Source organism: Manduca sexta, chromosome 18 (assembly GCF_014839805.1).
Source record: "Manduca sexta isolate Smith_Timp_Sample1 chromosome 18, JHU_Msex_v1.0, whole genome shotgun sequence".
In the NCBI taxonomy this organism is placed as follows: domain Eukaryota; kingdom Metazoa; phylum Arthropoda; class Insecta; order Lepidoptera; family Sphingidae; genus Manduca; species Manduca sexta.
The window spans coordinates 1,247,663-1,269,676 of record NC_051132.1 but is presented as its reverse complement, the minus strand read 5'-3'; the positions used below and the strand labels follow the sequence as shown (position 1 = coordinate 1,269,676).

At 35.1% G+C, this 22,014-nt stretch overlaps 3 protein-coding genes across 9 annotated transcripts; 1 reads left to right on the top strand and 2 right to left on the bottom strand.

The window, feature by feature from the left end:
- Positions 1-5,850: 5,850 nt before the first annotated feature.
- Positions 5,851-12,112, bottom strand: LOC115451622 (translocator protein). Of its 3 annotated transcripts, none has more exons than XM_030179984.2 (5): positions 11,867-12,112; positions 9,299-9,543; positions 8,113-8,207; positions 7,394-7,575; positions 5,851-6,696 (listed from the first exon to the last, which is right to left on the bottom strand). In XM_030179984.2, the coding sequence occupies exons 2-4, from the start codon at positions 9,531-9,533 to the stop codon at positions 7,396-7,398; spliced, it is 510 nt and encodes a 169-aa protein (XP_030035844.1). In that variant the 5' UTR covers positions 9,534-9,543; positions 11,867-12,112; the 3' UTR covers positions 5,851-6,696; positions 7,394-7,395. The 3 variants fall into 3 exon arrangements, with proteins under 3 accessions (XP_030035844.1, XP_030035845.1, XP_030035843.1); XM_030179985.2 differs by lacking the exon at positions 11,867-12,112 and adding an exon at positions 11,663-11,812; XM_030179983.2 differs by lacking the exon at positions 11,867-12,112 and adding an exon at positions 11,477-11,701.
- On the top strand, positions 11,607-14,637 carry LOC115451623 (translocator protein). Of its 5 annotated transcripts, none has more exons than XM_030179986.2 (5): positions 11,607-11,829; positions 12,448-12,492; positions 13,157-13,408; positions 13,711-13,805; positions 14,362-14,637. In XM_030179986.2, exons 3-5 carry the CDS (start codon positions 13,174-13,176, stop codon positions 14,536-14,538), a joined length of 507 nt encoding a protein of 168 aa, XP_030035846.2. In that variant the 5' UTR covers positions 11,607-11,829; positions 12,448-12,492; positions 13,157-13,173; the 3' UTR covers positions 14,539-14,637. The 5 variants fall into 5 exon arrangements, with proteins under 5 accessions (XP_030035846.2, XP_030035847.2, XP_030035848.2 ...); XM_030179987.2 differs by having other exon boundaries at positions 11,616-11,834; XM_030179988.2 differs by lacking the exon at positions 11,607-11,829 and adding an exon at positions 12,260-12,283.
- Positions 14,638-14,673: 36 nt separating this feature from the next.
- LOC115451624 (nucleolar protein 14 homolog) lies at positions 14,674-21,909 on the bottom strand. Its single transcript, XM_037439838.1, has 10 exons — positions 21,618-21,909; positions 20,364-20,557; positions 19,959-20,047; positions 19,455-19,783; positions 19,000-19,145; positions 18,638-18,753; positions 17,907-18,460; positions 15,733-16,727; positions 15,198-15,353; positions 14,674-14,854 (listed from the first exon to the last, which is right to left on the bottom strand). Exons 1-10 carry the CDS (start codon positions 21,810-21,812, stop codon positions 14,764-14,766), a joined length of 2,865 nt encoding a protein of 954 aa, XP_037295735.1. The 5' UTR covers positions 21,813-21,909; the 3' UTR covers positions 14,674-14,763.
- Positions 21,910-22,014: the final 105 nt, after the last annotated feature.

Below are 22,014 nucleotides of genomic sequence, written 5' to 3'. Positions count from 1 at the left end.
TGTCTGTCTGCCGTGTCTGTCTGTCTGTCTGTCTGTCTGTATAACCGTTATAGAAACAAAAACTACTCGACGGATTTTAACGAAACTTGGTACAATTATTTGTCATACTCCTGTGCTGGTTATAGTATACTTTTCATCACGCTACAATTAATAGGAGCAGAGCAGTGAAGGTAAATGTTGGGAAAACGGGTGAAGTTATTCCATTTTTTAAGCTTCCGTCGCGTGAACAACCTTAATGGTTAAAGCTACACAGAAATCATGTATGACGGAAATGTTCTCCTTAAAATTATGTAAAAAATTTCCCACGACAGCATATGTCTATCTTTTATGGTTGACTCACAATAACACGTGTAACTCCCGATAGCTTAGCAGTTCGAAGCTTTCTCATTATATTTGTCTACTCTTACGTTTATAACACTCTCAGTCAGCCCCGGATCTAGGGGGCCAGGGCCCGATGCCCCGGGCGGCGAATTTAGAGGGCGGGAAATTCAAACTTGGCAGACGAATACACATCTCATCATTAACGCAACTTTGACTACTGCGACATCTATACTCTATACTATTATATAAAGCTGAAGAGTTTGTTTGTTTGTTTGTTTGTTTGTTTAAACGCGCTAATCTCAGGAACTACCAATCCAAACTGAAAAATTCTTTTTGCGTTGGATAGCCCTTTGTTCATGGAGTGCTATAGGCTATATATCATCACGCTATACCCATTAGGAGCGGAGCAGTAATGGCTAATCTCAGGAACTACCGGTCCAAAGTGAAAAATTATTTTTGCGTTGGATAGCCCTTTATTTGTGGATTGCTATAGGCTATATATCATCACGCTATACCCAATAGGAGCGGAGCAGTAATGGCTAATCTCTGGAACTACCGGTCCAAACTGTAAAATTCTTTTTGCGTTGGATAGCCCTTTATTCGTGGATTGCTATAGGCTATATATCATCACGCTATACGCAATAGGAGCGGAGCAGTAATGGCTAATCTCTGGAACTACCGGTCCAAACTGAAAAATTCTTTATGCGTTGGATAGCCCTTTGTTCGTGGAGTGCTCTAAGTTATATATCATTACGCTATGACCAATAGGAGCGGAGCAGTAATGGCTAATCTCAGGAATTACCAGTTTGAACTGAAAAATTCGTTGTGTTGGATAGCCCTTTATTTGTGGGGTGCTATAGGCTGTATATCATCACGCTATGACCAATAGGAGCGGAGCAGTAATGAAACATGTTGCAAATACGGGGACAATTTATTAGTTTTGAGAGCTTCTGTTGCGTGCGCTGCGTAAACGGTTAAAGTTATGCAACAATGATGTATGACGGGATTATTCCTCTTAAAAAGTTCTAAAAAAATATATTATAAAACAAAAGTCCCCCCGCTGCATCCGTCTGCCTGAAAGTCTTAAACTCAAAAAACTACCCAACGTTTTAAGATAAAATTTGGTATGGAGACAGTTTGAAACCCTGGGAAGAACATAGGCTCCCGGGAAACTACTACTTTTATAATGGAAAACTTTAGCCTGAAAAACTTTATAACGCGGGCGGAGCTGCGAGCAAAAGCTAGTATATAATATTTATGATGAACGCGTGACAATTTTTACATCTTGTATCAAGTCTAAACAGAACGAAACGAAATAAGTAAGTAACTGTTTTAAAACACCACACTATAGATAACCTTCAACTAAGGACGATGTAGAAACGATATTTCTGAACTCCTAAATAAGATATTTAAAGCACTTATCGCAATACGTTGTAGAGAAGAGAAGCAATGTTGCTTCAAACGCGACTACACTTTTCTCGAAACGATCCCAATTAAGAGATTTCTTTATAACACAAAAAAAAACATACCTAACCGATGCAGGCCAATTTAGTCTCGTCACCACATCGGGCCGTTAAATTCCCCGATAGGCTATAAGCTCTCCGAAATATTGCAAGAAAACAACAATATATTTTACGTTAGAACGTACGATCTACTAGGAGATAAGATCTGGCAGATTCAGTCGCTTGGTTCCATAGCGTATCTGCGAGTACGACACAACTGCAGATCAGTGAAATTTGTGCAACGCGTGCGTCACTGGCACGCCCGCCCCGTAGCGTCACTGCAATACGTAAATCGTACACTTAACTGATTGAATACTTTGATAGAAAGGTTCTAAAATTATTGTTTCTTATATAGTTTCCGCTATAGTGACGAAAGTGCGTCGCGTTCGTGGATCAGCCTGTGTTTCACCGATTTTTAACACCCTGACATAATTGTCTTAGTGTGTCAATTGTCCGTCTTCAATTAACACGCTATCTGGACCCTACTTCATTTAGTGCTTACTATCAGAGGCAGTAATGCAAAAGACATGTAATTCTTATGACCCAACATGAGCTAAGATGGTCCATATAAAACAGTAAGGGTTTTAAGTAAGGGATATGCTGATATGATATGATATGATATTATGGTAAGTAAATATTACGCATGATTATCACCACCCACACAAGCCCTCCAAGACTTAGAAGATTGATTTTTTTCTTTATAGCTTTGATGACAAGACGAACATGCCATTCACCTGATGGTAGGCAATACGACCGCCCATAAACAGTAGAAACACCATCCAACACCATGAATTGCAAAGTATTCTTTGGTATTCCACTGCGCTCGCCATCCTGAGACATGAGATGAAACCGGAACACAACAGTGACTACACACTGCTGCTTGGCGGTAGAATTAGACATTGCGGTGGTACCTACCTAAGCGGACTGTCACATATGAGAGACCTACCACCAGTCTTTTTTACAATTCCATAAAAACTGACGATTTGAATAATTACAAAACTCAAACGCAACATTACTACGAGATCTAAAAGACATTTCCAAAATTCTAATCCCTTTTTTCCTGTAATTAACTATACATGTGTTCCATACTAATTACAATTAGTGTTTCGGACCGCGAACATTTCCACGGGATCCAATCAAAATGTAAATTCACCGCAACAACCGGCCCGTCCAATCATACGTACCGCAGTCATTGTGCCGGCCAGGGTGGTACGCAAGGCGAGTACAAACACCCCCCACAATTACATGATAATTGTTTTGTATTAAATTGTCCTTATGTAAGGCTTTGTGAGGTAATGCTTTTACTAAGACTAGGGTATACGGGTTTCCCCAGAATGTCGTCTTACGTAAGTTAAAAAAGTTAGAGATGCGCTGAGATTACACCCGAAACTAAAGGCTAGGTGATTTGTAGCACTGCTTTTAGAATACAACTAGCATATGTGTATATTTAGGTAATTTATAATGGTGTACTACATCTTCTCTTACCGTTATGCATGCTATTAACAGAACTAAGTTATGCTAAACCTACAAACTCGCATCTCCTATCACACATGGTGGCTTAAAGTACAAACTTCCTTTCTACAAGAAAAGGGAAATCTCTTACCTACATTAGCCTGAACAAAAAAAAGTCATTTCGTTAATGCGAAAAACATATACATATAATTTTTATATATTATATTAGTTGTTTGACATATCTGAAAACTGTCTTTAACAATTCCGTGCCTCCAGTTTCGCCCGTGCAAGCTCCTGGCTCCGTACCTGTTGACAAAGCCCAATAACTGCTGATTACTGTTAGCTAGATTTTTAAACTAATCTCATACTACACACTACTTTCGTTTATTACGTGTATTGAAGTGAAATGAAATGATTTATTTGAATCCATAAAATGTTATACATTTAGATTCCGTCAGTATTAACTCTACCACCAGTTCGGAAAGCAGTTCTCACCAAACAAGAACGGGTAATAAACTCTGTTGCTCTTTTCAAAATCAGTTTAAGGGGTTGTATTTCATATCTCGTTTTGTTTATCTAGCAAGTCAGCAGCTACACCGCACGTGAAGACGAGTTTAGAGACTATCCGCCCTTATCCATCATTTCTGTAGGTAGGCAATAATCGAATTTCGATTTTCTATACTCTAATTGTCCCGAGATTGAATGTACCTACAGTCTAAACAATAATATAATATACTGTGGTGTTTCATATTAGCGCGCTGCATTTTCCACACTAATCCGGAGATGGCCAGCGTGCCAATTTGCGCGCAATCTCTCAGCGGTTACAGTTATTGGGTAACAACTACACGGTAATTGCGAATGTGATTAGAGCGAATCGCGAATTGGTTTATGCAGAATTGGGTGATACTGCGGCGTCAGTCATGTTATGGCTATGGCCAAAATTCTTTACAGTTAAATAAAATAAATGTCTTGTATTGGCTTCGTAAGTTGCACGTTTTCCAGAAATGTTTTTAGCTGACAACATAATGATTCATCATACAACCAGATTCCTACCGGCTATTATTTATGTAGAGTTTATGTAGAATCTAATTATCATTAGATCGATTTGCATACTGCATTTATGAAAATTAGTACCTATATATTGTGTCGGGGTCCCTTTCAGCAAATTTCACCTTTTATCACTGATAAGTATCAAAGTCAATAATATTAATAAAATCTTTCTAATTTAAAAAATAACTAAAAATATTGACTCAATGCGTAAATAAAATTTAATCTCGCAGTGACGCTCTAAGCCAGTGTCTAGTACCTAAATAACTATGAACAGAGATAAGAACAGATACAAGAAGACAGCTGTATCTAATTGTAGTCGAAATTCAGACATTTCTTGTTGGTAAATAAGTCACTCGGCCACGGTATCTAGAAGTGTAATTTAGGGGATTGTCAGTCGGATTTATGCTAATAGTGATTTAGTGCAAAAACATGACCTTTATCAAATGGAGGGAAGGATTAATCCGACCCTAAACGGCGCTCTTATCGCCGACTTTACTCGGCTCTCTCGGAAAATACTCGATACTTTTTAGATTTCCTATTTTCAGGGGTTGAAAATTTTGTGAATTCCTTTATAAATAAACTTTTGAGTACAATATTTAGTGTTTTTAGGCTCATCATATGAAACTGGCCATAACTCTTCGTACGTTACTTTAAGGATTCTGATTCGATCAAATTTTAAATAAATACTCTTAGGATCGAAAGATGTTGTGATCAAAAACCCAAATCCAATTTTAAAATCTAGGAACTACGTTGAGCACCTTCGCTTCGAAAAAAATACTTACTTATCTACCTACCTACTTTGGCTTTTAAAATTCCATCAAAAATTCGTGGTAACAAATAGTAGGTACCGCGATAGAAGGTGACCGGTAAGCGATAAATCAGGATAATGTTTGACAGGTAAGCGGGAGTCCCGCGGGACGGGGTAATGCCCTGTGACGACTGGCGGGATGCCGGGACCCGGGAATCTGCTGATGGTTTAAACTTTTAAACCCTTTCCCGTATCTATGAATAGGAATCTACATTCGTGTTCTAAATGACACTAGTATTAGTGACTTTGCCAATATATCTGACAGTTTTTTTTAAGCTGGACTTATATAAGCGACTTTATTTAAATAATTAAATATTGTCATGTACCTTGACTTATAAATGCAACTATGTTCGCGTACGTGATGAATAACGCATTTTATTTATTTATAAACCTCGTTTTGCGTCTCGTTTTCCAGCGATTTTTGCAGTTCCAAATGGATTTTTGGTAAAAGCATTGTGTTGATTCTGAAGTTCGAGGCAGAACGAGTGGCACCTTTGTGGCCCTAAGACCTGGAGCCGTGGGTGACCGCCCAGCCGGGCCCACCCTAAAGCCGGCCCTGTTTACAGGTACAGATTTATGGTTTAGAAATACTACTAGGATACCATTGCACAGACAAAATAACTTGCAAATCCTATTGCCAAAAAAGTTCTTCGCAGATGTTGAGAACACTAGCTTATTAGAAAATTAAATAATTAAATGTATTAAAGAAAACACATATTATAAGTACAGTATTTATTGAAACACTAATTCAACAATAAATATATTCGAAAAATCATAAACAATACTGCGCATAACAAAAAATAATTTGTAGAATATTGTCCAGAAGTTTTGGTCGACAAAATAAATGCAATTGACAATGGAGTGACTCGTTTGTGCAAAAAGGACACTTATTACTTAGACTAGTTAATAGTTAGAAAAAGAGCCGAAACACTACGATACAAGAATCGCTTTAAATATTTCTACCAAAATTTATAATTACCAAAGATTACATGTCACTACTATACAGAGTGTTTCGTCTAGTAACTTATATGTCACTGTATACAGTGTGATTCAATTCTTTACTTTCATGTGTCACTTTATGATATTATTTTCATAAGAATGCCATAAACGCACATTAAGTACAATATAAGTTTTACAAAATGCATGCTTTGGTTCATTTTAGATGACAGCTCATATATAAATACGTACATGGAATTGTTCTTAGAATTCTATTTGTGATGATTACAATATAAACAATATGAAGAAGTCAGAGTGGCGAAAAATTCTTCAATTGATGACTATGTAATTTTTTTTTCATAATATGACCCCACTGCATCGGACGTTAAGTGGAATGGTGTCCAATAGTTTTTATAGTGACATATTGGTCACTAAAAATGCCATATTATACATGTCACTTTACGCACATCAAATTCTTATTTTTGAAATAATATTTACCGTTTCTGTTGAAGAACTTAATGCCATATCTATGACTGCCACGAGCAATGCATCTAACACTAAAAACACGTTACTTTGTAACTTAGAGTAATCTAGCTTGAAGTATTAAAGCGTTTTCAGTGTCAGCATCTGAAAATAAAGAGATTTTTAATAAATACCTTTAATATTCCAAAAAATAATATTATAGATCGGAACATAAAGAGAAAGAAGCTTTTTTTACTGCTTTGATTGACGAGTGTGCGTAAGTGTGTGCGTCCCTACAAACTTTTAGATTTTTTTTTCCTTAAAACTGGGGTGGGGCTGCGAGCCAAACCTGTTGTTATACAAATTGTTTCGAGCAAATTCTGGCAGTAGTATAATTTATCATATTACTACTATCAGTACGGTTTGTGATAAGACTACGGACTTACTTGTCTTATCACTTCCATTAATCATAACGTTTGACATTTTTTTAGCTTATAGTTAAGAGTGGCACATAGCAATAATTGTGAACACATTATTTTCTTATAACACATAGTCACGCCATTTCTTCAAAGAGGTAGGCAGAGACGCGACTAATGCATATATTATTTGCTGGTTTAATTTTCTGCAATGTGATATTTCGGACACCAAATTCGAATACCTAGGAACTGGGATATTTCTTAACAAATTTTCTTTCTCACAGATTATGCTAGCTTAGTTGACCACTCCAGTGCTGTGTTATATTAATGTAATAACAGCATATGCCAGTTAGGACCAGTGGTATTCTTAGTTTGTAGTCTACGCACCATTTTCAATAAACGAACTGAATTCGTCTTCTTCTTACATTATTTTAATGAAGTCTCACCTCTACTGCGCCTTGTCAGCGGGCTTGGGGTTGTTCTTCCAGATGTAGTACGAGAGCGAGGAGGCGTATCCGAGCCACGCGAGGTACGGCAGCAGCAGCATGCCCGCGGTCTTGTTCACGCTGAAGAACGAGAACGTGGTCGCCGCCGCCGCGCCGGACAGCACTGAGATCTCGATGAATGCCTGGCACAAAAACAAATATTGTAGCCTTTATTATTGCTTTGGATGACGAGACGAGCTTGCCGTTCGCCTGATGGTAAGCGATCACCCATGAACGGTAGAAACACCATCCAACACCTTGAATTACAAAGTATTGTTTGGTATTCCACTGCGCTCGCCCTCTCAATATGAGATGTTAAGTCTTATGTCAGTATGCTACACATACTTCTGACTATTTCACAAATCTTATGTCATGGATGTTAGCTGGAGGGTTCTTATGGCTTTTGAATGTCCAAACAGGTACAAAAAGGAGAAGAATTCGTACTAATAGCCCCAATTTTAAGATACAAGTCTTATGTTACTATCAACTTATGCTTTTTGTTCCATATACTTGCTAAGTCCAAATGGGTCACCTTAACCAGGATACTACCACTGTTTTGTAAAAAAACCTTCGCTAAGCAAAAAATTGTTTGTAGTGTTTTGTATGGTATGTAATTTATTCTGTATTATCACTTAATATTCTGTAATTATTCCTTCTCTTCAAAAAGGGAAAATGCTCACCAATTTAAAGTCCTTCATTCCGAAGAAGATAGGAGTCCATGCCCAGTTGAGGAGAAGCTGGCCTCCATACAGAGACAAAGGCACCAGAGAATCCTCTGGAATAGTATAGTACAAATACATTTGTGATCTGTCAGGTGATAAATACACTGAGAAAGGTTTGTATATATCATCCTTTAAAAATAACATGTAGCTTGACCTGAAAATATGAAACCTGCTTTGTGGCCACTTTTGCTTTTTCGTTTTAAAGTTATCATTGGCAATACTAAAAATTAGTTCAAAATTTTATAACATGCGGAGGTTTCTATGTTTCTGGTCAGGTTATAATTACGCAATAATAAAGGCCAAGCATCATAAAATTGCATGTAGTAATAATTATGCATCTTTTATCTGATTTTATCTTATCAGTGCCATTTTTGGTGGTCTTGTGTTATGTAGATCGGTGTTTTTCTTTTATGTCATTTATTTATCTAGCATGTAATTCTTGTTAAGTGGTATTTCAATGACATCAATATTGCTATTTAAGTTTATCTACGTTCTGATAAAGTATTAATTTGTATATGGGGTCATATTGACATTGCGTTACTAATCGACGCCATATACTCATATTGAACATAACACTTTACATTAAGTTACTGGAACTGTAGATGTAAAACAAAAAAGTATACATTTTGAACTAATAAATATCAATAAATACTAATTTTAATTTGCCTAATCCCAGTACTACTAATGTAAGAGTATTTGTCGTAGCGGCAACATCACACTTTCAGTCAGATCATCACACTCCATATATGCACTAAGCTACAAAATTTAAAAAAAATCATTGAGTACTAGAACAGGGATCTTAGGTGAAAATATACAATATTCATGGATGTTTTTTGGCACAATGTTAGCAGAGATAAAGATAGTATGTGATCTAATTTATTAACACAATGTCAAAATTACCATATATATTTTACTTAATTTCTGCACTATTGCATTGAGTATAGTTGTTTTTTTTTGTACATACTTTGCACAGTTGTAAATCAAGGTTGCTAATTTTCCTAGTGGTTAAGGATGTTGATTTTAGTTAGAACAATCACATGCATACAAATTAATTCAATTAAAGATTCCGTTTATGATAACAATATAAATGTTTTTCTAAGATCATTGTATAGTTTAAACAGGTTTTTTAAATTTTCAAACTCACCGTTGAAACCACCGCATTCTTCCCACACTAGGTACGACGCGTATCCCATGCCGCTGTACAACACAGTCCAAGCTGGCCCGAACACCCACTTGGGCGGGTTCCAGCTGGGCTTCTTCAGGGTATCATACCAGGCCTTCTCTTTCTCCTGGCGGATCTGACCGGCGAAGTATAGTCCGTTAGCCCAACCACCAACGTTGGGAAGGATGATGGAGCCAAGAGCTTGCCAGTTGGCCATAATGAAGGTTCTGAAAATGGATAGTTCAATAAAAATAATAGGTTTGGTGCATTCATAACCATGATCTGATATATGAAGTCTACTGCTCAACATAGGCCTGCCCTAGATTTCCAGCCAGGGCATTGATTCAAAGCATTTGCAGGAAAAACTATAAATTCCCCTTTTCATGCTGACAAAATTTTGTCAAGTCTCTATAATTGCAAATAGAGATGTGTATATCTCTAAAAGTATCTCACAATTTTGTTAAAACAAGTTCTGTAACTGCAACGGTTAACATAAGTCAGTTTTTTGAGATTGACATGTTTTTGTTCTGAAAAATCTGTGATCATTAAATATAATATGTCTTGAATAGTATTAATAATACAAATAAAAATCGTTAGTTTAAAATTTCCCTATGCTTTTTAATGTTTTATTTATGCAAAAATGCTCTTTGACCAATCCATATTGTTCATTGCCAATTCCTTATACTACTACATACTATGCTAAGGCGAGTTGTAACACACAGTGTCTAAACACAATATGACGTCATACATTTATTGTTAGTGATTTGAAATCAAGGTCGACATTTATTGGTATGTGATTTTACAAAGCTAATGTGGTTCCTACTTCTTTATTTATAACTGAATGACTACATTATAAAGTTCTAAATTTTTTATATATGTGCATGGCAAATTGGTCCCACTGCACCTGGTGGTAATTAGAGTGGTTATTAGTAGAATGTCGAGTGACAAGGGTGATTATCCTTCGACTACACAATTATCCCGGCCTGCTGGAACTGGATATGCACAGGCTAATCCCAGCTGCTGATGTTATTGGTTCACTATGGAGGGTTTTAAGACCTTATGTACAGTGGTCGCTGTCTGGGCAGATATGAATACACCCTAACACCAGCAAAAACATGAAACTAATCTGGCTTTAGACATTATTTAAGTTAAGGAAGTATGACCTGACCCCTTAAATATGGCATAACAAACAACATGAAGGTCTCTGTTGTTTCATTATGAGTGTGTTTCATCTAACAACAAACACTCAAGTCACATTTTAGTCTCTCTAGGCAAGAGATTTCATATAGTTCCAATAATTTAACACATTATCTTAGTATTTATGTACATCACTATGTACTTGTGTTAATTCCAGGGGAACAGCTGCCCCCCCCCTCGCCCCTCGACAATATTTGTACAAGCAAAATTTCAGCTTACATAAAAAAAAATCCAAAAGCCGGTAAGTTATTTTAATAATGAATTTATAATATCATTAACATATTGTGTACTGGAGTTAATTTATTAAAATATTCATTTTGTTGTACAAAAAATATTTGCTTATTAATGTGCTTATGAATAATAAAGTTTGCACCATATTTCATCAGATTGCTGCCTGATATTATTTCCTTTAACAGACTGCTTTCTTTCTTGGTCATTAGAAGAAAATACATAGAAAATCTATGCCCAGCAGTGGGTAAATATAAATATCTTATAGGTTTCAAGTTCCATTAATATTTCTAATTTCCAATAACTGTTATGCATAAGAAGTAAAACTGTTTTCTTTTGTGGCAACCAATAAAAAGCTGAAGCAAGGAAAAATTCAACAGACTTTTAGTGTTATGAACATGGGGGATAGGCAGAAACAGAATCCCTAAAAAACATAATTTATTAATTATTTTATTCAATTATATATTTATCAAACAGTTATAACCTATCAAATAATTATCGTAAAATTAACATTTAGTATTAAAACCTTATTGCATGTATTCAAATTAAGAACATTATCCCATGTCTTGTAATATAAAGTGAATGCCTAGTCTAGACCAAATAAATTAAAGTCAATTGAATAATAGCCTTGACAAGGCTAATATGGCAATCATAAGATGGTAACTACCAGTTAACTACTATTATTCATAAAAAAATCGTTTACTTATATATAATAATATATAAATTAATAATTACCGGATAGTACCAATTCCTTCCATTTTTATTGCAAAAAATTCGACACAACCTCTTATCTAAAGCAAACACTTAATACTGAATTATGATATCTATCGGCTTTTAGGCGATAAAATTAAACACACGTATTGATAAATAATTCATTATAAAACTCACGTAACATGGATAAAATTGTTGGTATTTACTTACCGCTGCCTATTTTTTAATCAATTACAATAATAATTAGATACTATTATCAGTGATGACCGAACACTATTGAGTTAATTCGTTTACTTTATCTCAGTACTAATCGTACCTGGAATTACGCAACTGTGTTTATGTTCTAAATATAAATTTGCCGGTATCCTTCTAGAGAGGTGAGGTAAATACTTGAAATTTATATGTTATACTTACTTTTTATCTGATAAATTCTTCGAAAAACGGTCAGTGACGATAAAAAATGCACTAAAAATGCGTTTTGTGAAATAGTTTTGTCTACCGGAACAATATTATGCGACCAAATTTAGTAGTATAGTAAATTTATAGCAGCATAGTTATTATCAAGGACTTCGTGGATTAGTCGGTTTAAATACATGACGTCACCGCGATATCTGTCAGATGACCGTAGCATTCCGGCTTATGCAAAAACTTTCACATTAGATGTTCAAAGTGTAATGGAGTAAAGAAAAAATATATTATGATGTATTGATATAATCCCTGACTAAATGATATAGGTATCGAATAATCATAATACAGCACGAACCCCGTTCAACATATCAGCAAACTTAATAATTACAGCACAGTTATACAGCAGTTCTGTATATTTTAACCGTAAGGATATAAAGATATAAGAATACATTCACATAAATATAATTGACGATAAACTCATAACTAACAATCAACCATTTATAATAAACTAAATGTTCAATATAATCATTATTACTTTACGTATAGGCAATGTATTACACCAATTAAGATTAAAACCATTATTACAGGACAAGGTGCAGTGTCCTCGGTTGTAGTGGATAGTGGATACATAGGTAAGTACTACATGTGATTCTAAACAGCAATTTATAACTTTTCATTCTGCAATAAATTTATATTTTAATTTAAATAACTGTGAGATTAGTAGTAGTTTTATGTTTGCAAGTTTTTTTTGTTTGCTTTTATCTAAAGTATCTTTTGCTCGCGGCTTCACCAACGTATAAATTTTTTACCGGGATAAATTCCTTTGTCTTTTCCAGGATCTCGAACTATTTCTATACCAAATTTCATCGAAATCCGTTCGGTAGTTTTTTAATTCATCGCTTTCAGAGTTCAGACATACTCACGCGGCGGGAGACTGCTTTATAATATCTAGGCATACCTACTGCTTCTGGTCACATAAAAAAATATTCAGAGCCGTATTTAGGTAGTATGTAATATATAAGTTTCCTAAACGATTAATTTCATTCAAATTGCATTAGGGACAGATAAGTATATAAAATGTAAAATTTAAGTATGATCACTCGCTTCGTCGTAACAGATGTTTAATCGTGATCTCTGAGTTAAAAAAATATCCAATTTAGGTACTAACATCTAAATGGAAACCGCACCATAACAATTTCAAATTCTATGTTTCTCGATGGTGTTTCTATTCTTGGGTTTTCTATCCTTCATTAAACTAAATTACGAATCAGTTTTAAAAAAAATATTTTTTTTCAGTGTTTTAAATTCACAAAATGCCTTACTTGCGAGTAATTGGTTCTATATTGCTGCCAAATATGGGGGGTTGGGTGAGCACTATTACTATGATTGGACAAGTTAAGAGACCAGATGGTAAGGCTTGGTACCAGGTGATCAAGAAACCAACTTGGACTCCTCCTGCATGGGTGTTTGGACCGGCGTGGACTGTTTTATATAGCACCATGGGATACGCGTCGTACGTGATCTACAAGGATTGTGGGGGTTTTACAAGTAATGTTAATTTTTTTCTATTAGTTGCCTACTTGAACGATTCGTGAGGATTTATTTTAAAATAGATTACCTGTACTGTCTAAGAACACAATACTAAAAAAAACTTAAAATATGAACATAGCTCACTTAGTATCTCACCGATGATATGGCCTACGTATATAATTATTTTCCAATGTACTTAGTTGAAACTAAGACGAATACAGCTTAACAAATGGTTCTGCTAATAGTTATAAAGTGTTCCATACATATCTTGTTTTTTCGTTATAAGTATTTAAATAATAAAATAAGAAATATATTTACAGAAAAATCAATGGTTCCGTTAGCGTTGTATGGAGGTCAGCTCGTTCTAAACTGGACGTGGACGCCAGTATTCTTCGGATTACATAAAATTGGACTGGTAATTTACAATACATATTAATAAATCAAGCTACCAATAGGCTCCACATTTAGTACAAGTACAAAACAAATAAATATCATTTAGAACAGCCATACTCAACCCTTTTTTAATGGGGCCACAAAAACGTTTCCGTCTTAATGCGCGGGCTGCAAAAAATATTTTGATTATTATATATTTATGGAAAAAAACAAAAGCTCGCTATACAATAATACATGATTTTCTGATGGGTCCGAAATTTAAAAAGTTGCTTGTAACTCAATGTGCCAATCACAAAGGTCCGGCAGGCCGCAGGTTGAGTATGGCTAATTTAGAAACTAGATGTGGGGCTGAAAACTCGGATCTCCTAATATCTGATTAACCAGTCGCCACAAGAGTTGTATCTTAGTACGAAGTCGGAAGTCGGCACTATGTGTGTCAATATTAGTTGTACAATTTATTTTGTTTAAACGTCTTATATCGTCATCAACTTATCCGCTGACAAGGAATTAGACCTGTTCCCTGCTGGTACCGGCGTAGTAGCTACGAATTTCTCTGTATAACTAACTCATATTTCCAGGGGTTGCTCCACATGGCCGCATTAGACGTCTCAGTGGTCGCTTGCGCAGCCAGTTTCTACCAGATCAACCCTAGGGCGTCATTGTTAATGGTGCCTTATATGGCGTGGCTCTCGTTTGCCACATGTCTCAACTATTCCATATGGAAACTGAACAGGGATGATGAAAAAGTTAATTAAACAATATTTATCACAAGATATAACGTAAATACATTTTCTTGCATTTATGTGTTATAATATCGCTTATTTTTAATTACAAATCTATTTTTGATCGAAAAAGTTGTTTCATTTGGTGAAAAAACAAGAAACAAAAAATTACTATACAAAAATGTAATTCAAATTATGTCAGTCACAATTTACATTTTTTTCGTTCACATTATGGCCCAAGGCGCCATTATGAATGTGTTATTTCATTTTCTTCAGTTTATTTAGCTCGCCCTGTTGTATCGAGGCATCCTTGTAAATCTGTTTCACCTTTTCTTTCCTCATGTTGTCGCTGAAAAAAGAAGATTTTTTAATAAACTGTAACTCCTAAAACTTCATGAGGAACTATATAAGAAAATATGTAGTATCAACGTGTGAACCTTTGTTATTACCAATTAATAAACGCCATAGAAATCTCCCAAAACGCATTCCAATTTACTAAACAGAAATGTTGTACTATGCCCCCTATATAAATTTGTTAATCCACCCCTGGCATCATTAAAAAAAGCTGTACGAATTTTGTTTTTTAAAAGGAAAATGTTTGCCCTGGGGTTGTGAGACCGAGAATTCTTCAAAGTTGTTACCCTGAACGCAGTATTTATTAGTAAGGCCATGTTGAGAGTTGGTTGTATTACCTCTGTATCTTCTGTTTGATTTTCACGGAGGCTATGTACGCCTTGTCTCGCCTGATCTCTCGGAGCGCTCCCTTCATCTCCTTCTTGTACTTGCTCTTCAGACGAGCGCTCTCTGCCTTCTCGCGGGAGAGCTTCGCGTTTTTGCTACCAGTAAACCTGTTGGAAAGTAGTGGGTATGGTTATGTATGATCAGTGTAAAGGAGAGGTATAATTTATTTTTCAATAAAGTGTGTTCTTTTATGTATTTCGGTGTTTTGAATTATTATCGAGCTACTTTTATAGGTACTTCTGTATTTAAACATTTGTAAATGATTTAAAAGATTAATTTATGAGAAATAAACCTTGCTTAATTCTAAAAGTAAAAGTCAGCTTTCAATGGTAATAATAATCCAAAATATAGACACCTTACAACTCTATTGCTATAATTTTATTTTAATGGTCCAAATACACCCTTAACTGATTTGGTATCGTATATATAATTGGAGGCTTTAAGTGTTTTTTCTTCTCCTACTAAAATAAAAAAAAGTATACTTACACTTCCTGTACATCAGGCTCATATAACCTCAGCGCCTTGATTTTCTTCTTCTCTGCGTATATTGGCGTGAACGTCTTCATTTCCAACGTTTCCTTCATGTACTTTACTATCTGCTCAACTCTACTGGCCAACTTCGAAGGGTACATCTCTAAGTCCACGCGACCTAACAGCTTAATATGCGGCTCAAATAAAAACTCTTGAGCCTCAATATCATTGAAGTGGTCGAAAAACTCCTTCAACATCAACATACTAGTCGACATACACCGTATTTTGAAATTGTCATCGATATTTGTTGCCGCCAAATCTTTCGCCGCCATCTTGTTATCGGGCGCCATTTTTGAGCAGTCGTTGTCTAAACACAATATTTTTGCGTCTTTATGTAATCTAAATGGTGGGACGACTTGAATTGGATTTAATACTGATGTATTAGCACTTAGATATATTACTCCTCTTAGGAAATTTATTGCAGAAGGCACCAATCTTTTAGACAATACGGTGTATTCTAAAATTAGAGCAGTTAGAAAGAAACCTCTTGATATTGAGTACGCGTCATTAAATCTACAGGTAGTAAGGATTTCAGACATAAACAATAAAGCTGGTGTAGTGACAGGATGTCTGAAATCTGACGTGGGGTACAACAAAGATATTAATTTGAAAAATATTAAAGTGTCTAAATCTGGAACCCTTTTCTGGTGTTTCAAATAATCGCCACGTTTCTCCTTAATTAACTCGACTACATATTTCTTCGTGGATACTTTATTGGTTTTCATTAAATCGAATAAATGAGGGACTAATCTATCGAATGTTAGGAATGATTTTATTATTGATCCTTCGTCGGTTAAATTTGTGAAGATGTCGTTAATGTACTGGAGCAGATGTGCGAACAGTCTACTTAGTAACTCCTTGTTATTCTCCGCGAGGCTTGGGTCGTAGCTCTTAATTAACTTTTGTAATGCTATTGACTGTTGTGCCGGTGTCTTGCCTGTCAGCAGATCCTAAAAATCACAACAAATAGGATCTCAAACTTTTCCCAAATTATACTACTTACAAAAAATGTTGGCAGGAATTTTATAGTAACACTAGCTTTTGCTCGCGGCTCCGCCTGCGTTATAAAGTTTTTCAGGCTAAAGTTTTCCGTTATAAAAATAGCAGTTTCCCGGGAGCCTATGTTCTTCCCAGGGTCTCAAACTGTCTCCATACCAAATTTCATCTTAATACGTTAGGTAGATTTTGAGTTTAACACGTTAAGGCAGACAGATGCAGCGGGGGACTTTTGTTATATTATTTAGAACTTTTTAAGTGAAACAATCCCGTCATACATCATTGTTGCATAACTTTAACCGTTTACGCAGCGCAGGCAACGGAAGCTCTCAAAACTCATAATTTTCCCCGTTTTTGCAACATGTTTCATTACTGCTCCGCTCCTATTGGTCATAGCATGATGATATATAGCCTATAGCACTCCAGGAACAAAGGGCTATCCAACACAAAAAGATTTTTTCAGTTCAAACCGGTAGTTCCTGAGATTAGCCATTACTGCTCCGCTCCTATTGGTCATAGCGTGATGATATATAGCTTATAGCGGTCCACAAATAAAGGGCTATCCAACACAAAACGAATTTTTCAGTTGAAACCGGTAGTTCCTGAGATTAGCCATTACTGCTCCGCTCCTATTGGGTATAGCGTGATGATATATAGCCTATAGCACTCCACGAACAAAGGGCTATCCAACGCAAAAAGAATTTTTCAGTTTGGACCGGTAGTTCCTGAGATTAGCCATTACTGCCCCGCTCCTATTGGGTATAGCGTGATGATATATAGCCTATAGCACTCCACGAACGAAGGGCTATCCAACGCAAAAAGAATTTTTCAGTTTGGACCGGTAGTTCCTGAGATTAGCCATTACTGCCCCGCTCCTATTGGGTATAGCGTGATGATATATAGCCTATAGCACTCCACGAACAAAGGGCTATCCAACGCAAAAAGAATTTTTCAGTTTGGACCGGTAGTTCCTGAGATTAGCGCGTTCAAACAAACAAACAAACAAACAAACAAACAAACAAACAAACAAACTCTTCAGCTTTATATAATAGTATAGATAATGTTCTGTGAAATTTCCTCAATGTACTAAGACATTATGATTTCATACTGGAAACTACGCAATATTAGCTTACCTTCAATTTATCACCTTCAGTAGACTTCATGTTAAAAAAGGAATTTATTTTCTCTTTGTCCTCTGTCACTTCTATTTCGTCATCACTATCAACATCTGACTCTTTTAAATCATTTAAATTGTTAAAATCTTCTTTATTTTCATCATCGTCATCATCATCACAATCTTTTTCTTCTTGTTCGTCATCATTCTCTTCTCCAGATTCGTCATCAGAACCTTCAAAGGATTTCTCAATCTTCCCATTTTGTTTGACAGTATCCATGTCTTTAACTTTAGTTTTATCATCTGACTTCTTACTTTTTTCTTGTTCTTCACCCGATTCTTCGTCATTTTCACTACTTTCATCATCAGAACCCTCATCACTCTTCGAGTTTTGGAACAGTATTGATTCTTCTTTTTCTTTTACTTCCTTTGTACTTTTATTTTTTGGTTCCTCAACTTCTTCGTCCTCTTCTTCAGAATCTTCATCATCATCACCACTTTCATCATCGTTACCTTCTTCATCCGATGATGAATCTGATATTCCATCATCGAATTTAGGTTTTGCGTTGGGAACTGTAAAATTAGAAAGTATTTTGTCAAGGACGATTCATTGTTATTTGATTACATAAAACAAAATAATTTTGTAAAACAAGCTTGAAGGAATGTTGTTGTTTGTTTAAACTTGAAGGAAAACAAATATATACTTGAAATACTAATATGCATACAAAAAAATAGGAAAATCAAAATTACCTGAAAAGTCTTTTAGAATATTTTCCGGAACTAACGGATTGCCATCTTTGTCATACGCCAGCATGAAGTCATGCTCATTGTCGAGCTCGAAATTATCGTCCAAGTCTTCTGCAGACCTACAACAGAGTACTTAATGGTTTCATTGGTTTGGTGAGGGTACAACACTACCTCATCTGGTGAATCCGAAATGTGTTTGGCAAAACTATGGGACTGTTTATCATTTTATGTACTAGTGTAAGCTTATATCTGTGTCCTTAAAGGAATGATAGAAAACACACCAACTTTTGCCCCAATTTTTCTAAATACCAAGATAGTTCCTGAGCTCCCACCACAGAATTAAAATACATATGTACAAAACATACCTGTGTTTACTCGCGGTTGGTTGAGGTTTACTGACAGTGAATTCATCATCGCCCAACATCCTCTGGTCTCTCTCTTTCTCCCATCGTTCTAACTCCTCCCTCTCTTTCTGAGCTTGTTTCTCATCACTCTTCAGTCCATCTGAAGGCTTTGAATAGTAGAAAGATGTTAATAAATTTAGGGGGGTAAGAAATGAGTTAGTTGGAAAAATGTGACAAAATGGGATATACAAATTATGAAATGTGTAAACAAAATATTCTATCTTTCAAAAATCTTTTATAAATGCTTAAAAAATGTAAGAGTACTACAAAACTTGACTGCTCATTTAATGTTAAAAGGTTAGTAATTGGTCAAACACATGCCTAGCCTCACTAACAAATTTGTGATGAGTATTAAAGCAAGAAACAATGCTATACCCAATATGTTTGTACAATTTTTAGACAGAGATGATACTTACTGTCCCTCTCTTCTCAAACTTTAATTCCCTCATCATTTTATCATAGTCTAGATTATTCTTTTCTGCCTTATTCAACACTTTATCAATTGCAGATTCCGGTTCCTCTATCCTTGGTCTTTTAAACACAACAGGCTTCAGGTCCTTCCACTCACTGTCCAACTTCTCTGTTAGATCAAGAGTTTGTTCTTTCTCCTTCTGTTTTTCCGCTTTACGCTTCTTAGATTCTGCTATTAACTGCTCAATGAGGTCTTTATGAGATTTAGCACCATCTTTTGAGTCCGTTTTTGAAAGTACACCTCCACCAAAGTGTCCTTCTGATACAAAATCATCTGGAAAATGTAAAAGTGTAGTTATTATAAAGATTTGTTATAAATTCTATATTTAATGCATGTGAAAATAAAATGCCACCCTAATTAATAAAAAACTAATTATTAAAATGTGATGATTAAATTTATTTACAAACCATTTAAATGTGTCTCAATGATCAATATAAGTTAAGCTTACCATCCAAACCACCAAATCCTTTGCCATCCTCATCTTCTTCATCAGATCTTGGATCATCAAACTTCTCTATTTGCTCCAGAGTGTGACCTCTATAAAATAAAAAAAAATACATTTCTTAATTTGAATTACCTAAAAGATTATTATCATTGGCCTTTCTTTAACCCTTAGAATAAGTAATGGTATTATTCTAAAAATAGATTTTTTTTTTCTTTTAGGTCCACTAAACTAGTCGATAACACTAGAAACAAACTCTAAATTTAGAAAATAAATAGTTAAGAACATAATCGGGTGCTCGACTTTCTAGAAGTGAACACTACATGCTTAAAAGTAACATAAGAAATAAGTTACACTGTGTCTGTGACAGCAATAACAAATAAATAAATACCGAAAAGGTAACCTCCTCACCTATGTGTTAATATTTCATCATCAGCCAAGTTGAATATATTCTTTTTGGTGTGCTGTCGAGCTCTTTCTGCTGCAAACCTGGCCACCATCCGATCCTCAGCTGAGAGCTGATTGTTCTTCTCACCTATACGCTTGTCTATAAATGCGTTTGTTTTGTTCATTAGTTTCATTTCTGTGCCAAGAGTTTCTTTTCTCTGAAAAAATTATTAAATGGTATAAAAATATCTATGACCATTCCCCTAGCTTCTAGTGCAGGTTAATATGTGTGAGATTTAAAATTTAATCCATGGTTGATATCAGTGGCGAAGCGTCCATACAAGCCGATTCCTACCGGCTTACCTTTTGTAAATTAATTTAAAATAATAAAAGAAAAACTTAACTATATAACTGGAATAATAATAGTATATTGAAACTTAAATCAATACTTCATTGATTACGGTACATACTTAGTTCATATTATTATCAATTCGTTAAATCATAACTCGCGCGCAGTGCTCGCGCCTTATAGTGTTCGAAGTGAACCCGGCCGCGCATAGCTTCCCTCGCGATATTGTTGTCTTTTTCGCACGCAGCGCGGTGTCTTTGTCTAATCTTTTAGAAGTGACGTAAAAATACATGTGTGCGTGCGTGTATGTGTACTTCTGGGTAACCCGAAAATTTGCGGCTTAATGTTGGGCCATTGGCGCGAATTTTTTTTAATAATTTAGAATGTATAATTAGTGTTTGTGTATAATGTGGGTTATTAATTTTTGTTGGGCTCTTTTAGATAAGTACCTATGTTCAAAATATGTGATTATTTGTTAGATTTAGAGTTTAGACATAATGTTTATGTTAGAAGGAAATTATTATGTATTATGATATTTTACTGTTTTTAATTTATTGTGAACAGCATATTATATTATGATAACTGTAGAATAAAATATTTCCTCGGGTTACCTTTTGAAAATTTTCACCCTTCGCCACTGGTTGATACTCACTCCAAGACAAATATGCATGTCCTACGCAATTATTGGAATGGATGTTGAAGACTTTTTGAAATGTTTTGTTTATACCATTTGCAAGTTAATAATCTTCTTCAAAAAAGATAATGTATAAAATTCCTTTGTAAAAGTCACTTTGGGTAAAGCGCACGATTTTCATGCAATATAGTATTCTTTTTGACTTTGGCAGTAAGGTAAAGTACCATTAGGACATATTCTAAAGCAATTTTAAATCGTCGTACCAATTATTGACTAAAATCATTAATGTATTTACCTTCTGAATAGCTTTAGCGCGCGAAACACCCGGTAGTCCCTTATCATGTTTAGATTTTTTACCCAAAACTTTAATTTTTTCTCTATTAACATGCACTTCAAAAGGATTTATCTTCTTCTTATTTAATTCCTGTTTTTTCTTATTGCGCACTTTATCTGCAAGTCCTGCGTTCCTCTTGTTTTTTACTTTTGCCATTTTTAAGTATATTTATCAATATTAAAAATAAAAGTAATCTGGATTAACAAAAATAAGTTATAGGTTATCCTTTGACATTGACAGCAAAAACATGTAGTATGCACATGCCACATGGTTTTGACGTTTGTATGAATGTAATCATTTTTCCTAAAATCTTGATACAGAAAAATATACAAGATCATTAATTACATTTTTAATACAT

Coding starts and splice junctions, on each gene's coding strand:
- LOC115451622 (XM_030179983.2), bottom strand. CDS start 11,499: ATGGAAGGAATTGGTACTATCCG. Junction 9,544..11,476: donor GAAGGAATTGGTACTATCCG/GTAATTATTAAT, acceptor ATCCATTTTCAG/AACCTTCATTATGGCCAACT. Junction 8,208..9,298: donor AGAATGCGGTGGTTTCAACG/GTGAGTTTGAAA, acceptor ATACTATTCCAG/AGGATTCTCTGGTGCCTTTG.
- LOC115451623 (XM_030179986.2), top strand. CDS start 13,174: ATGCCTTACTTGCGAGTAATTGGTTCTATATTGCTGCCAAATATGGGG. Junction 13,409..13,710: donor GGATTGTGGGGGTTTTACAA/GTAATGTTAATT, acceptor ATATATTTACAG/AAAAATCAATGGTTCCGTTA. Junction 13,806..14,361: donor GATTACATAAAATTGGACTG/GTAATTTACAAT, acceptor TCATATTTCCAG/GGGTTGCTCCACATGGCCGC.
- LOC115451624 (XM_037439838.1), bottom strand. CDS start 21,812: ATGGCAAAAGTAAAAAACAAGAGGAACGCAGGACTTGCAGATAAAGTG. Junction 19,146..19,454: donor AGTTTGAGAAGAGAGGGACA/GTAAGTATCATC, acceptor TACTATTCAAAG/CCTTCAGATGGACTGAAGAG. Junction 18,754..18,999: donor CCAACCGCGAGTAAACACAG/GTATGTTTTGTA, acceptor ACTCTGTTGTAG/GTCTGCAGAAGACTTGGACG.